Source organism: Castor canadensis, chromosome 18 (assembly GCF_047511655.1).
Source record: "Castor canadensis chromosome 18, mCasCan1.hap1v2, whole genome shotgun sequence".
Lineage (NCBI taxonomy): Eukaryota > Metazoa > Chordata > Mammalia > Rodentia > Castoridae > Castor > Castor canadensis.
In genome coordinates, this window is record NC_133403.1 from 4,580,323 (window position 1) to 4,596,701 (window position 16,379).

The window sequence follows — 16,379 nt, forward strand, 5'->3', positions numbered from 1 at the left end:
CCTCATCATAGTAAGTAACATTAGCTCTCTTTCCCTGAATTTTTTTGGGTGCTAGAAATTGAATCAAGGGCCTCATACATACTAAGCACAAATTCTATCAGTTAGTACCTTCCCAGTCCTGTTAGTCCCCTTTTATATCTTTTTATTGTAGGTGTTGTTTTTATCAGCTGCCATCTTAGCACAATTTTAGCCGTATTGTATAGATTTGCTATGTGTATTTCCATTTTACTTTGGCTCAAGAAACATTTAAATTTCTTGTCACACTTCTTCATTGACCTGTTGGTTGATCAGGAGCATGTGTTTTGACATCTGTGTTTTAGAGTTTCCAAAGTTCCTATTGTTATTGATTTCTATTTCTGCATCACTGTGATCAGAAAAGTACTTGATATGGTTTGGGTTTTCAAAATTTCTTAAGACTTGTTTTCCGGCCTAACACATGGAGAATGTTCCATATACTGTTGAGAAGAATGTGTATTCTTCAACTCTTAGATGGGATTATTCAGTGTCTTTGGATAGGATACTGAAGTCCCCTATATTTACTTTCTTTATTACATGCTCTGATGTTGAGGCATGACTCAGTGGAGAGTGTTCAGTAAATCTCATAGGCACTCTTCATTTTTTTCATTCTTTTGGTCTTCATGGGGTGATTTCCCATAACCTCTCTTTAGCTCATCCTTCCTTTCTTCTGCTTCGTCTATCTGCTGTTGAACTCCTCTGTTGAACTTTTGGGTTCCATTATTGTATTCTTCCTCTCAATGATTTGCTAGTCTTAAAAAAATTTTTAAATCTCTTTGTTGTAGGTCTCAGTTTTTTCATACATTGCTCCCCTTACCTCAGTGAGCTTCTTTTTAAGGGTTTTCTGAATTCTTTGTTTGGTAAATTACCTATCTCCATTTTATTAGTCAGCTCCTACATATTTTTCTTGTTCTTTTATTTGGAATGTATATCCCAGTTTCTTCATTATTTTGTTCTCTGTGTGAGTTTCTGCACAGTAGACAAAAGAGCCACCTCTACAAGTCTTGGTAAGTTGTTCTTGGACAGCAGCTGTTCCTCACGAATCAGTCAAACAAGAGATTCTGAGTCTAAACTTTTTGTGTTTGCTTTATCTATTGTCTTTGTTCTTATTGATTTCCCTGAAATTATAGTGAGAAGTGTTTCTGTTGCCTTTAAGGAGGCAGGATAGAAATCAATGTCTTGGGATGTATCTTGAGAGGTTGGGTAGTAGATATTCTTTACTTTCCTTATTTACTTGCAGAGAATCAGAGAGCCAAAGTCTGTCTTTCATTTATTCTATGCTGCACCAAGACAGAGTGTGAGACAAATGTCTGTACTCTTGAAGATACCAGTAACCTTGAAGCTGGGAAGATAGCCGCTGAATATTTGTGAGTGTAGAAGTCTCCTTATTTGTGTTTTGTGGGAGTCAGGAGTGCAGAGGTCCCTCTACTCCCAGAGTCTAGTAATTTAGGATCCAGTACCTTGGGCAATATTTATCCTCTTTAGGCAAAGAACATAAAAGTTGACTCAGTGGAGTCAGAAACTACTAGAAGGAAGAATCTGCAGATCTGGATTTATTGCTCTAGCAAGATAGGGAAGAAGTTTTAGGACTTCTTTCTGGCAAGCTACCTGATGTGGAGTCAGTATTGAAGCAAGCCAAGTATTGAAGAAGGTGGAGGAATTTTCCCCTTTTCCTATCAGATAGAGAGAGGTCTTCAGCCTCTTCCTAATGAGGGATTTCAGGCATTAGTCTCAGGTTCAAGTCAGGGAAGAAGGACCAGAGCACCATCCATCATCCCATTCTTGCTGATAGAGGCCTCCAACCTCTTTCTAGGAAGAGACTGTAGGGATGGATTCTCACTGGGGTAAGTCAGGAAAGAAATGACAAGGAGTGTCATCATTCCTGTTCAAACTACAATTGGTTTTTTCTTGATTTTTTTGCATAGTCTAGGCTTCAAGGTACTGACTTGTTATATACCAGAATCAAGGCAGCTGCCGAAAAGGTATGTAGCCAAATATACCTCTGGGTATTTTTGGGGCTACAAATAGGTGCAGGTGTTTACACAACTGAAAACATTCCTTTTCCTTGGTGTTTGAGTGAAATCCTACAATTTATGAACTTGTTGTTCTTCAAGAACTGTGACTTAAAAGCCAATCTCTCCAGCAGTGACCAAGAAAGTTAAGCACTATATGTGTAGTACAAGCCCATCACCACTATGAGAAATGAAGAGAGTTGGGTTTCTCTTTCCAATGTAAGACACTTTATTACCATTGGAGTTAATATGTGGTTGTCTCCATTTGTCCTTATCTATTTTCTTCTAGTTTTTCAGAGTGTAGGACTCTTTCAGCTGCATTCTGGTTTTCTCTTCAGGAGAATTGATTCATATATAGATGTTTACTCAATGTATTTGTGGGAGGTGGACTAGTCAGTGGTCTCCTATTCTGTCATGTTACTTATGTCAGTCTTGTTTGTTTGTAGGTATTAGGGTTTGAATTCAGAGCTTCATGTTCCTGGCTGGCATTCTACTGCTTGAGCCATGCCCGTAGCCCTTTTTTTGCTCTGGTTATTTATTACAACCAATGGCCTGAACCATGACCTTCCTATTTTATGTTTCTTGCAGTCACGGGATGACAGGTGCATGCCACCATGCCCAGATTTTTTCCATTGAGATGGGGGGAGTCTAATAAACTTCCAGTCCAGACTGGCCTGGAACTGTGACTCAAACTCCCAATTAGCTAGGATTACAGGCCTGAGCCACTGGTGCCTGACCTTCACTCTTCTTTTTTAAAAGTACTGAGTGCAGCTTTCAGCAATTTTCAGAGAGTTTGGTGTATAATAAGTAGTAACTATTAAGAATAATTTAAAATAAAAGTAATTTTTAATTTCATGGGAAACAAAAAGCTAATGCTAAATCAAACAAAAATATACCACCTAGCTCAGTGGCAAATTCCTTTTACATAATCACTAAAATAGTACTGCTGAATGCTGCTCGTTCCCCAAATTGTGATTTAATAGGTGATAGGCTTATGTATAGGCTTCAGTATTTTTTCCGTTATTGTTATTGTTAGGACGTATTCATGGTACAGGGGATTCATTGTGACAATTCCAAATCATCTTATATTGTACATTTGTTAGCTCACCCATCTCTTCCCCACCACTAACCCTCAATGCCTCACTTAAAGCAATTTCAACATTCTATTTCATATATGTGTATGAAGCTCATGTTTTTATCATGGGAAGTCAGCAGAAAAATTCTAAAACTTGAAAACGTAAATGGAGCAGCACAAGTATTTAAATCACTGGTCAAGGGAAGTTAATGGTAAATTCTAATTGAGTAGGTCAGAGTAGGATCTGAGAGAGTGTGTTTCTGTTTCCAGGATGACATCTGCACTGATTTACTTCACAGATCACACTTTGAGCACAAAGTGCCCAAAGAACAGACCCAAAACCCAAAACACTTAATTGAAAGAAGTGAGAGAGGTTGTCTCTGAGGAAAAGAAATAGGATAATGAGGAAGGCAAAAATAATCTATTTTTCATAGCAAGCCTTATAGAAATATTTGACTTTTTAAATAATGTGCAAGTGCACAAAATAGAAGACAGATGCTGTTCTATGAGACAAGAAAAATAATATAAACATATTCCTACACACACAAACATTTGTGCTTACCTGATCTGTACACCAGTACCACAGAGCTAAAATGGTCATTCCAAATATCATTCCTGGCCATGGAATATCTCCCGTGATAGCATCTCGGAAAATGTGGAAGGAGTCTGCCTGAGGAGTGTAGCAGCTGGGGCTGATTGTCAGGTTGTCCCCCTCCACTACTGATGGGATGGCGTTCATGTACTTCTCAGTAAAGCTCTCATAGCCTCCAACTTCATGAAATGCTAAAAAGGCATCAGAAAAAATGAAATGTCACGTGAACATTTATAACACCCGATGTTCATAACTACTCCTTTGGGTGCAGGTATCTAAGTGTCTCCTGTTAGCCTGGTCAGATCATCGGTGACCTTTTCCCGTGATTCATGTCTTTCTGGTATCTCATCAGCATTGGCCACATTAGCAGATTAACTTTCACAAAGTACATAAAGCAAATAATTCTTTAACATTTTTCTTATGGTACCCTTTAAAAATTTGGCTTAGTGTCTGTGATCTAACAGACTGAATTGCTGTCACACAACCATCCAAAGCAGAGATTAACCTGATGGTGAGTTCACAGAACAAGCCTGATGGACTTAGTCATCAGAAAAAAACAGGAAGCAATGAACTGTTCCCTGTCTCAGAGCCCAGTTGTTCTGACCTTACTCACAGTTTGGTTTTCTGGCACAATACTGTATTATGCTAATGTTAAAATAAAGGTAAATGTTTAGACAGAAAAACAAATGAGAGACAGCAGTTTAAACATGATCAAAAGAGATGGTGGAACTCAGCCCACTGTGGGTCTGGAGAGGCTAATCAGGTGAATACAGCAATTATAGTTGATCTTAGAAAGAGGAACCCAGATATCTGGGGCCATTTAGCATAGGCTCAAATGATGCAAAATTCATCACAGTGCCAGAGAACTGCAAAGATGAGGTTGATATTCATTTAAATCTTCATTATTTTATTGAGCATGTACCAGGAACCAAACATTATGCTGAAACTGTGCAAAATGAATTTTCAAGGTGTAAACACACTTTAGTGGAAGATATGAGCAACATAATAAAATTTATTTTTCTAAAAGAAATATTTATAAAAAATTGTTCTGTCAAGCACCTGTGTCTCATGCCTATAATTGTTTGATTAGGAGGATCACACTTTGAAGCCCGTGATCCTATATCAAAAATAACTAATACAAAATGTGCTGACAGAGTGACTCAACTCGTAAAACACTTGCCTAGCAAGAATGAAGCCCTAAATTCTAATCTCCATACCACAAAATGAAAAGCAAATAATTTAAGGTTAAAATGATAATTTAAGCAATAATTTTAGGAAAGAATCTCTTCTTTCACACTTCTATGTACTGAGATCATAAAGCTATAAAGATGCCTGGAAGACATTTCTATAAGAGTAAATATATATATATATATATTCCCAAATGCAAGGGAGAAGCAGCATTGCAGAGTAGACAAGGTCTTGGGTACAGTGTGCACTGTCATTACTTACCAAACCCCATGAGAATAACAGAGCCAATCACCATGATGACAGCCTGGAGAGTGTCTGTATAAATCACTGAGGCCAAGCCCCCTGTAGGGAGAAAAATGGACCAGAACATTTTGTTTAGATGTATTGATTCATCTGATCTCACCTCTGGGTTTTCCTCTATCCCAAACAGTGACTCAACATAAAACCTATCAGTAGCTCCTGCCTGAGCCCTAAGCTTGTCTTGACATCATTATGCATTTTATTAACTTCCTCTTTCTCTTATTTTGCCCTGATTTAAAACTCTGCAGTAGACTTCTGTCTTTGTGAGGTTTTGAACAATATATGGGGTAAAGGGTAAAATTTTGATATCATGAAAGTTTTTCATAAAATCCACTCATTGTTCCCATTTAGCACATTGTCCCTGCTCTCAAAAGTCTAGCAAAACTGTTAGTGTTGGGATGAATCACAGTTTTATTAGTTGAATATAAGAAATAGTCATTTACCTGTGGTTTTCAGCAATATTGAACAAAAAGAAGTTCTCTTTCAACTATAGACTCATCAGATTCTTAATCAGAAAGGAATTTCCCTTATGAGACTGTCATGAGTAAGCAAGAATGATCTTGAAAACCGAGAGTAATGCCCTTATCTGTATGTAATGTGAAATGTATGCTAAAAGTACAAAAGTAGCTTCAGAAGAGTCTTAATTATTCAAGCTATTTTTCTTTATTTCCTCCAACTCAACTGTACCTGCTAACTTAAAATTCATGAAAATTAACTAATTTTCTTAAGTCAGTATGCAGGAGACACTACACCAACATATCTGGTTACAAAAGCTTAGACTGTTGGTATATACCTGCTTTGCAAAATCAGCCTACTTTCCAGTGCTTCCCTTTTAATTGTGCTAAGAATAGCTCACCTACCATGTCCTGGCATCTTGTGCTAATTTGAGTCTCACCTTGCATTTTCTAGTCTCATATCTGACATGGTCTCTCATCCAAACACAGCTAACCTGCATCCATAAGGTTTCCATCCCATCTACCTCATCATTTTCCTCAATTAAAGTGCTCACCTTGAATAATGAGGATTATGTCATATTTATTCTGGTCCTGTGCCTGGCTCTCATTGTGGCCCTGAAATGAATCCTTATTTTGGCAGTGACAAAGCTAAGACTGAGGTTACTAACTGCAGGTTCAGATAAGATCCATAGAGTATAGCATGACTGGGTATTGCAGTAGACTCACCAGTGATTGTATAAATAGAAGTGACAATCAAGAGGATGAAGATTGCTAGGTAAAGGTTCAATCCAAAGGCCAACTGGATGAATATGGCTCCAGAAAATAAGCTTGACTAAAAATAGAACAGTTAGGATAATCATGGATCAGGCTATTGGTTTCTCTGCACTAGTGTCTACTCTCCCCTCCCTTCTCCAAGTAGACTTCTACTCATCTTTTAATTTAAGACTCCACTTAGATGTCTGCACAATAGTATCTTCAATAAAGCATCAAACAACATTTCATTCTCTTTTCTCTACCTTTATAGCTGCTAGTTCATTGTTCAACCAAGGTATTAATTAAACAAGGTGACATGTCCTGAAAACCGTTTCTGTATCACAAGGCTTAGAAAGGGTTAATATTTTGTCATAGTAATTCTCTCGATTTGGGTATTTTCAAAAATATAATCTTGAAATTTGCATTCTTCTTTGTCAATGAGGATTTCATGATTATGAATGTTTTTCTTCTCCTATAACTATATATAGGATTGGGTCTGTTTCAAAGATGACTGGGGCAATGATTTTTCTTTATTTTAGAAAATCTCAAGATACCAAAGATGTATTTCTTTGTGGATTTCTTGAAAGAATTCGTATCCACTCTTCTTTACTCCCTGATACTTCCTGTAAGTTAGGTATTGCTGTTATCACAATTTCACATCTTAGAAAACTTTGGTTGAGGGAGTTTGTTTGTCAACTAGATTGCAAATTCTAAGCTCTTGGTGTGCATCTGTGCAGTCTGACTCCAAAGCCACAATGTTAAACACTTTATTATGTGCTATTATGGATTTTACTTAATTAAATGTATTAGGAACAGTTGGTAATATAGAGAAATTATGCTGGCAAGACAGTGGTTATAATTGCATTGCTTTTAAACTTCCCAAATCGCTACAGTATACAGAATAATCATATAGTCAAACCAACAAGGTAAAGCAATCCAACTAAGTCCAAAATGCAAGACCTTTGGACAAATTAACTTCAAAATTATATTAACAATTCTGGAAATCCTTATGAACTTTCATATACTGCTGAGAGAGTGTAAACACATACATATTGAAGATGTTTTGTATTATCTGCTAATGCCAATCACATGGATATCACATGCTCAAGCAGGTGAACTACTTGGATACATAGAAATATATTCTTAAGGGCACTAAGAACATAGAAAAGTTATATAATAGCATTACTCATAAGGAAAACATAGAAACCACATCCTTATTCATCAACGTTGGCATGAATGAACAGATTTGATATAATTATCTATTACAATGTTCTGTAGCAATGAAAATGAGTAACTGAACCAACCACATGGATGCATCTTATGCATACAATGCTGATTAAAATGAAGCACAAAACAGAAGATTATACATTCTTTGATTATGTTGCTATTAAATTTAAGAGGCCAAAAGAGGTTCAAATGTTAGTAATCAGAATGATAGGCATCTTTAGGGGAGAGGAAGAAAAATCTATGTAATAACTCCTGAAAGGAGCTTGTTTACTTTCATAAATGTCACAATGTGCCTCTGTACAACAATAATGTCATAATAAAAATAAAAAAGAAACCTGCTTCTTGATTATACGGGTTTCATTTGGTGAGCATTGATGCTACTGTTTCTTTATGTTAGAGGCACTGTAATATGATGCACATACTACATTCACAACACAAAGGGGCTCTATAATGATAGACAGGAAAATGGACTCCATGTCAGCCTTGACAATAATTCATGATATAAATGCATGAAACTAGGCAATCAGCCATATAATATAGGGCTTGGGCCAAACCATCTTTAGGGTCTCTGTATATTTATGTAGGACTAGAATTTTAACACTGTGGAAGGGCAACTGATGGGGTGAAGGTCTACCAGTTGTTTTCTAGGATCCTGAATATCTACCTTATCCTGAGTTCCAAGTTCTTGTGAACACAGAAAGTATGTACAGGTAAAAAACCACTGGAGGACAACACAACCAGATCAACATGTACAACATGACACAGCCGTACAACAACTCTGACTCAATTATTTTCAAATCATCATATTCAGTTTTAACTCTGCATCTTTGCCCATATGGTTTCCAATCCTGGATTTTCTCATCCCAAGATCTTGAATCTACATATGGGTGATCTGAGGTCCAAGAATTTTTCTTGCTGTAGACAATTTGGGGGTTGTGTGTAAGATGGTTCATGCTTAAATTTCCCCTTCCCACAGTATTTCATCTGTACTCTATCACTTAGCTCTTCATTTATGAATTTCCATTAATTGTTACTATATGTACATGTGCAATAAAATTTTTCCTTCTTGGAAGTCAGATATCATTCTCAGATGATCAATTTTGTACTGACCAGACTTAAGAATGCTGGGTGAGTAAATGGAAAGTGAGAATATAGTGAAGTTACATCAGTTTATGCAATTATTCTTTGATAATTGTCATTAGAGAATAATGATAAAAAGCAAGTAGGAGGTAGAAAGAACTCAGAGCAATGCAGTAATTATTGTTAGGAAGAAGCCACTTGAACATTTTAGTGAAGAGAGAGCTAGTAAAACATCAGGGGTAAATGGATAATAAGGCTACTTACAAAACAGGTGTCTAGAAACAGTGGGAAGAGAGAAGATCAGGACAGGTATAGGTTGAAGGTTTGACCTTTTAGAAAAAAGAATTCACCTCAACTTCAGAGCTGGGGGAAGAATGAAAGCCCAGAGAAAATGTAGATTATTTGGATGAGGGGATTGAACAGTTTATGCCTAAATTTTCTAAATGATTTAGGAGAAAAATCATTATGACAAGAATAAGGGAGCCAAAAGCTAAAATTCTGTATGCTTTATAATAATTACTGAGACTATCAATTAAAATAGTAAGAAACACTTATAAAAGAATTATAAATTTTAGTTTATAATCCTGGTAGTTGGAAGAGCCCATGAAAAGGATGGAAGCTCTGGAGATGTGATACACAGAGCTGTAGATACAAGGTCATGTTCACTTTGGGGACTTGAGGTCATGTAGCTTCAACTCCAAGACCCCCAATATGTGCTTCTAGGCTCACCTGGACTCTTTTTTAACAAAACATGTGCTGGTCCCATTTGGGTCTGATTCCATTAACTCAGATCCTTCCAGTTTCCATATGATCCCACCCCATAAAAGTAGGAACAACATTTTAGTCATTGTAGTTAGAAACAAAGAAGCAAATTACAAAAGAGACACAGAAGGTATAGGAATAGGATTTTTAAAATGGAAATTGGGGAGTAGAAAGAAACGTAGTACAAGATAGTTGATTTTTATTCCTCTTAAGATTTGAAACAAGACCTGACAGTTTATCCTCTAACTATATATTCTTGGTGAAAATCTTGTTCTAGATTTTTATAAACCTAGAACCTAACTCAGCTTTATGAACATGAAGACTTTTCTATAATTGTTACCACTGAGATTTTTCAGAAATACAACTACTATGCAAATTGAAGACTACACTTGTAAAAATTGAATATTTACATTTGGCAAAGTGTCAGGATACAAAATCAGCATGCAAAATTTAGTAGTTTTTCTATATATGAATAATGAAAATGCAAAGAAAAAAATCAGGAAACAATTCCATTCACAATTGCCTCAAAAAGTAAAATACCTAGGAATAAGCTAAAGTAAGTATGTGAAATATCTCAGCAATGAAAGAAGTAAAAATAACACAGAAGGAAACTGAAGACATTAGATGATGGAAAGCCCTCTCACACTTATAGGTTGGAAGAATCACTAATATTAAATAATTTACAGTTTTGAAGGCAATCTACAGATTCATTGCAATCCTGATAAAAATCCCAATGTCATTCTTCACAGAAGTAGAAAAATCAATCCTAAAATTCATATGGAAAAGTAAAAAATCTGAGTAACCATAGCAATTCTGGGTAAAAAAGAGCAATGCTGAAACTATCATTGTATTAGAGTTCAAATTAACTGACATATTGACCAATGGGATAAAATAGAAGACACAGAAATAAGCCCATGTGCTACAGTAACCTGATTTCTTATAAAAGGGGAAAACATACATTGGAAAAAGACAGCCTCTTCAATCAATGGTGCTGGAAAAATTGGGTACCACATGCAGAAGAATGAAACTGGATCCCTACCTCTCACCCTGTACAAAAATTAATTCAAACTGGATCAAAGACCGTAATGCAAGAGGAAAACATAGGGAACCTCTTGAAGATATAGGCATAGGCCATTACTTTCTGATAAGGCCTCAAATTGCTTAGGAAAGAATTGATAAGAAGGAATGCATCAAATTAAACAGCTGTGCAGAAAAGGAAGCAAATACCAGAATGAAGTGACAACCCACGTAATTGGAGAAAACCTTTGCAAATTCTTCATTGGACAAAAGGTTAATATCCAGAATGAGTGAAGTGCTCAAAAAATGCACATCAAAAGAACAAATAATCTAATTAACATGAGGAAATGAATTGAACAGACCATTTTCAAAAGAAGTACAAATGGCTACTGCACACATGAAGAAATGTTCAACATCCTTACCCATAAAGAAAATGCAAATGCAAATTACACTGGAATTCCATACCATCTCAACCAGAATGATATTATCAAGAAAATAAACAACAAATGCATGTGAGAATGCAGGGAGAAAAGGAACCCTGACACACTACCTAATGCCTTAAGTGCCATGCTGTGCCCACACAGGTCCACCAGAGAGGCCTTGCCCCATGTGGCCCTCAGACACTGAGGGGAATCTCACCATTGCTATTAGGTGCCCCATACTACATCTGCCCAGGCTCATTAGAGTGACTCCACTTCTGTGTGGCTCTCAGATATTTACTGCTATGACAGCCATACTTCATCTACCAGGGCCCACAAAAGTAGCCCTAGCCCTGGGTCACCCATGGATACTGATGAGTGCTCCAACATAACCAGCCATGTAGGCTGAACATCAATGTCCAACAAACCTGTCCCACTTAAAAAAGCTGTATCCTCTGTGGTGGAGCATTCACTCAAAACACTTCAGCCTAGGCAGCTAAGACATATGAAGGCATCACTGATTTTTTTTACAGCTGAAGAAGCTTCACAGAGACAACACTAATATATTCACCTGGAATCAAGCCAACATAGTCTACCTAACTAATACTGTAGGACATATTGTCAGAAGAAAGTTTCTACTATGAAAGTCACCCTATAAAAGTATTAGAGGCAACTGATTTGCCTGATGTACAAATATAAAATTAGGGACAATAGAAGCACAAACAAATAAAGCACTCAGATACCTCAAAAGTTACAATAGGTTAGGTGCTGGTGGCTCATGACTGTAATCCTAGTTACTTAGGAGGCGGAGATCAGGAGGATCATTGTTTGAAGACAGCCTGGGTAAATAGTTTGCAAGATTGTAACTCAAAAAAACCGCGCACACAGAAAGAGTGGTGAAGTGACTCAATGTGTAGGCCCTGAGTTCAAACCCCAGTACTGCAAAAAAAAGTACATAATAACTTTCTAATAAATGACCCCAAAGGAAAAAACTGAATGAAAAATTCAAAAGAGTAATTATAAAGAATACAAGAAACAAGAAAACACAGACAATTCAACAAAATTAGGAAATTAACCGAATGCTGAATAAGTAACCCAGAAAAGGGTAAGACATCATACAAGGAAACAAACATAAATCCTGAAGATAAAAATGCCCCACAGTTGACAGCTTCAATAGCCAGCTAACTAAGACAGAAGAATGTAATTCTAGGCTTTGTGCTAAGCATTTAAAATAACGCAGTGATACAAAAATATAAGGAAAAAGAATAAATCAATCCTAGAGACACCATTAACATTATAAGTATTTTTTTTAATCATAGGTCTTCCAGAAGTAGAAGAATGGGAAAAGACAGAAAACTTATTTAACTAATTAGCTGAAAACTTTCCAAATCTTGAAAACAGTATAGTATCAGGTCCAGGGATCTCAAAGCATCACAATTAGAAATGACCTGAAGAGTTCCTCTCTGAGACATATTTCAGTCAAAATACCAAAATTCTAGCAAAGTAAAGTCCAGCAAAGTAAAAGTGTCAAGTTATATGTAAGTGTATCTTCACTAGACTAGCAGCAGATTTCTAAACAAGAATTTTGTGCTATCTTTGTATAACGATGACAAAAATATCAGAGGGAAATCATCTACAAGGATGAAAGTTTTATTTTTGCTTCACAGCTTCAGAGGTTTTAGTTGCTTGGCTCAGTTGCCTAGCAAGTTGGTTTTAGGCCTGAAGTGCAGTGGTACATCATGGCAGAAGCATGCCACAGAGGAAAACTTTCATCTCATAGCAACCAGGAGGCAAGGACAGAAAGAGGAAAAGACCAGGGTACCAATATATATTTCAAGGATACTCTCCTAATAATCTCATTCCTTCAAATAGTAGCTACTTCCTAAGGTTTCCCATAAACCAATCAGCTGTAGAGCAAGTTTTTAACACGCAAATATTCAGAGAAATTTAAGATCCCAACTGTGACAAACTTACAGGACAGAAGAGAATTGGGTGTTGAATTAATCACTACCAGATTGGATTTATAAGAAATGCTTAAGTGAATCCTGTATCTGAAAGCAAATGGACAATATGCATTATCATGAAAACATTGTACAAAGTATAAAATCCACTAGTAGAACATAAATACAAAAAGAAATGAAAAGAATAAAATCCTATGAATAGAAAACCATAAAAATCAAAAAAGATGGACAACAAATGAAGAAGAAAGAGAAAAAAGGAGCTGAAATCAACAAAATAGAAACCAAAAAAACCATACAAAGAATTAATGAAACAAAAAGTTGGTTCTTTGAAAAAATAAAAAAGATCAACAGACCCCTGGCAAACCTGACTAAAATGAGGAGAGAAAAAACCCAAATTAGTAGAATCAGGAATGCAAAAGGGGAGATAACAACAAACACCATGGAAGTCCAGGAAATCATCAGACTACTTTGAGAACCTATATTCAAATAAATTTGAAAATCTTAAAGAAATGGACAGATTTTTAGATACTTATGATCATCCAAAACTGAACCAAGAGGAAATTAGTCACCTGAATAGATCTATAACACAAAATGAAATTGAAGCAGCAATCAAGAGTCTCTCCAAAAAGAAAAGTCCAGGACCTGATGGATTCTCTGCTGAATTCTATCAGACCTTTAAAGAAGAACTGATACCAACCCTCCTTAAACTGTTCCACAAAATAGAAAGGGAAGGAAAACTGCCTAACCATTTTATGAAGCCAGTATTACACTTATCCCAAAACCAGGCAAAGACACCTCCAAAATGGAGAACTATAGGCCAATCTCCTTAATGAACATTGACGCAAAATCTTCAACAAAATAATGGCAAACTGAATTCAACAACGCATCAAAAAGATCATTCACCACGACCAAGTAGGCTTCTTCCCAGGAATGCAGGGGTGGTTCAACATACGAAAACCAATAAATGTAATAAACCACATTAACAGAAGCAAAGACAAAAACCACTTGATCATCTCAATAGATGCAGAAAAAGCAGTTGATAAGAACGAAATGTTATCATTCGCTGGTAAATGGATGGAACTGGAGAACATCATTCTGAGTCAGGTTAGCCTGGCTCAAAAGACCAAAAATCATATGTTCTCCCTCATTTGTGGACATTAGATCAAGGGCAAACACAACAATGGGATTGGATTTTGAGCACATGATAAAAGCGAGAGCACACAAGGGAGGGGTGAGGATAGGTAAGACACCTAAAAAATTAGCTAGCATTTGTTGCCCTTAACGCAGAGAAACTAAAGCAGATACCTTAAAAGCAACTGAGGCCAATAGGAAAAGGGGACCAGGAACTAGAGAAAAGGTTAGATCAAAAAGAATTAACCTAGAAGGTAACACACATGCACAGGAAATTAATGTGAGTCAACTCCCTGTATAGATATCCTTATCTTAACTAGCAAAAACACTTGTTCCTTCCTATCATTGCTTATACTCTCTCTTCAACAAAATTAGAGATAAGGGCAAAATAGTTTCTGCTGGGTATTGAGGGGGTGGGGTGGAGAGGGAGGGGGTGGAGTGGGTGGTAAGGGAGGGGGTGGGGGCAGGGGGGAGAAATGACCCAAGCGTTGTATGCATATATGAATAATAAAACAATAAAAAAGTATTATGAAGTAAAAAAAAAGAAAATATTCAAACAATTGGAAACTGAACAACACTTTGCTCAATGATCAATGGGTCATCAATGAAATAAAAAAGGAAATTAAAAGGTTCCTGGAAGTTAATGAAAATGAAAACATGATCTACCAGATCATGGGACACAGCAAAGGGGGTCCTAAGAGGAAAGTTTATAGGCATGTGTGCATATATTAAAAGGACAGAAAGATCTCAAATCAATGACCTAAAGCTGTACCTCAAATACCTGGAAAAACAAGAACAAGCAAGTCCCAAAACAAACAGAAGGAGAGAAATAATACAAATAGCTGAAATCAATGAAATAGAAACAAAAAAATACCATACAAAGAATTAATGAAACAAAAATAGGTTCTTCAAACAAATAAACAAGATCAACAGATCCCTGGCAAACCTGACTAAAATGAGGATAGAAAAAACATAAATCAGTGAAATCAGAAATGCAAAAGGGGAGATAACAACAAACAACAAAAAAATCCAAGAAATCATCAGAGACTTCTTTGAGAGCCTATATGCTAATATATTTGAAAATTGTGAAGAAATGCACAGATTTCTAGATACTTATGATCATTCAAAACTGAACCAAGAGGAAATTAATCACCTAAATAGATCTATAACACAAAATGAAATTGAAGCAGTAATCAAGAGTCTCCCAAAAAAGAAAAGTCCAGGACCTGATGGATTTTCTACTGAATTCTATCAGACCTTTAAAGAAGTACTAATACCAACCTGCCTTAAACTGTTCCATGAAATAGAAAGGGAAGGAACACTGTCTAACACATTTTATGAAGCCAGTATTACACTTATCCCAAAACCAGGCAAAGACACCTCCAAAAAGGAGAACTATAGGCCAATCTCCTTAATGAACATTGATGCAAAAATCCTCAATAAAATAATGGCAAACCGAATTCAACAACACATCAAAAAGATCATTCACCATGACCAGTAGGCTTCATCCCAGGGATGCCGGGGTAGTTCAACATATGAAAATCAATAAACGTAATAAACCACATTAACAGAAGCAAAGACAAAAACCACTTGATCATCTCAATAGATGCAGAAAAAGCCTTTGATAATTTCCAACACCATTTCATGATAAAAGCACTAAGAAAACTAGGAATAGAAGGAATGTACCTCAACATTGTAAAGGCTATATATGACAAACCTACAGCCAACATCATACTTAATGGTGAAAAACTGAATCCATTTCCTCTAAAATGAGGAATCTCTACAAGGAGAACTACAAACTCCTTACAAAAGCGATCAAGGAAGACTACTGAAAATGGAGACATCTCCCATGCTCATGGATTGTTAGGATCAACATAGTAAAAATGGCTATACTACCAAAAACAATCTACATGTTTAATGTAATTCCCATCAAAATCCCAATGACATTCATCAAAGAGATTGAAAAATCTACCCTAAAATTCATTTGGAAACACAAGGGAGCATGAATAGTCAAGGCAATACTCAGCAAAAGGAGCAATGCTGGAGGTATCACAATACCCAACTTCAAACTATATTACAAAGCAATAGAAACAAAAACAGCATGGTATTGGCACAAAAACACATGAAGTCCAGTGGAACAGAACAGAGGACCCGGATATGAATCCACACAACTATACCCAACTTAGTTTTGACAACGGCACTAAAAATATACGATAGAGAAAAGACAGCCTCTTCAACAAAAGCTGTTGGGAAAAGTGGTTAGTAGTTTGCAAAAAACTGAAACTAGATCCATGTTTATCACCCTGTACTAGTATCAACACAAAATGGATCAAGGACCTTAATATCAGACCCGAAACTCTGAAGTTAGTACAGGGAAGAGTAGGAAATACTT

The 16,379-nt window shown here is 36.4% G+C and overlaps 1 protein-coding gene across 1 annotated transcript in view; it reads right to left on the reverse strand.

Annotated features, from left to right (window-relative positions):
* The window catches only part of LOC109675102 (solute carrier family 5 member 4-like), a 69,729-nt gene that overhangs the window by 39,123 nt on the left and 14,227 nt on the right, over positions 1-16,379 (reverse strand). Inside the window, exons 6-8 of the mRNA XM_074060813.1 lie at positions 6,364-6,469; positions 5,144-5,224; positions 3,665-3,885 (exon numbers count right to left, since the gene is read on the reverse strand). Coding sequence (XP_073916914.1) covers positions 3,665-3,885; positions 5,144-5,224; positions 6,364-6,469 — 408 coding nt within the window. The remainder of the gene's footprint in view (positions 1-3,664; positions 3,886-5,143; positions 5,225-6,363; positions 6,470-16,379) is intronic.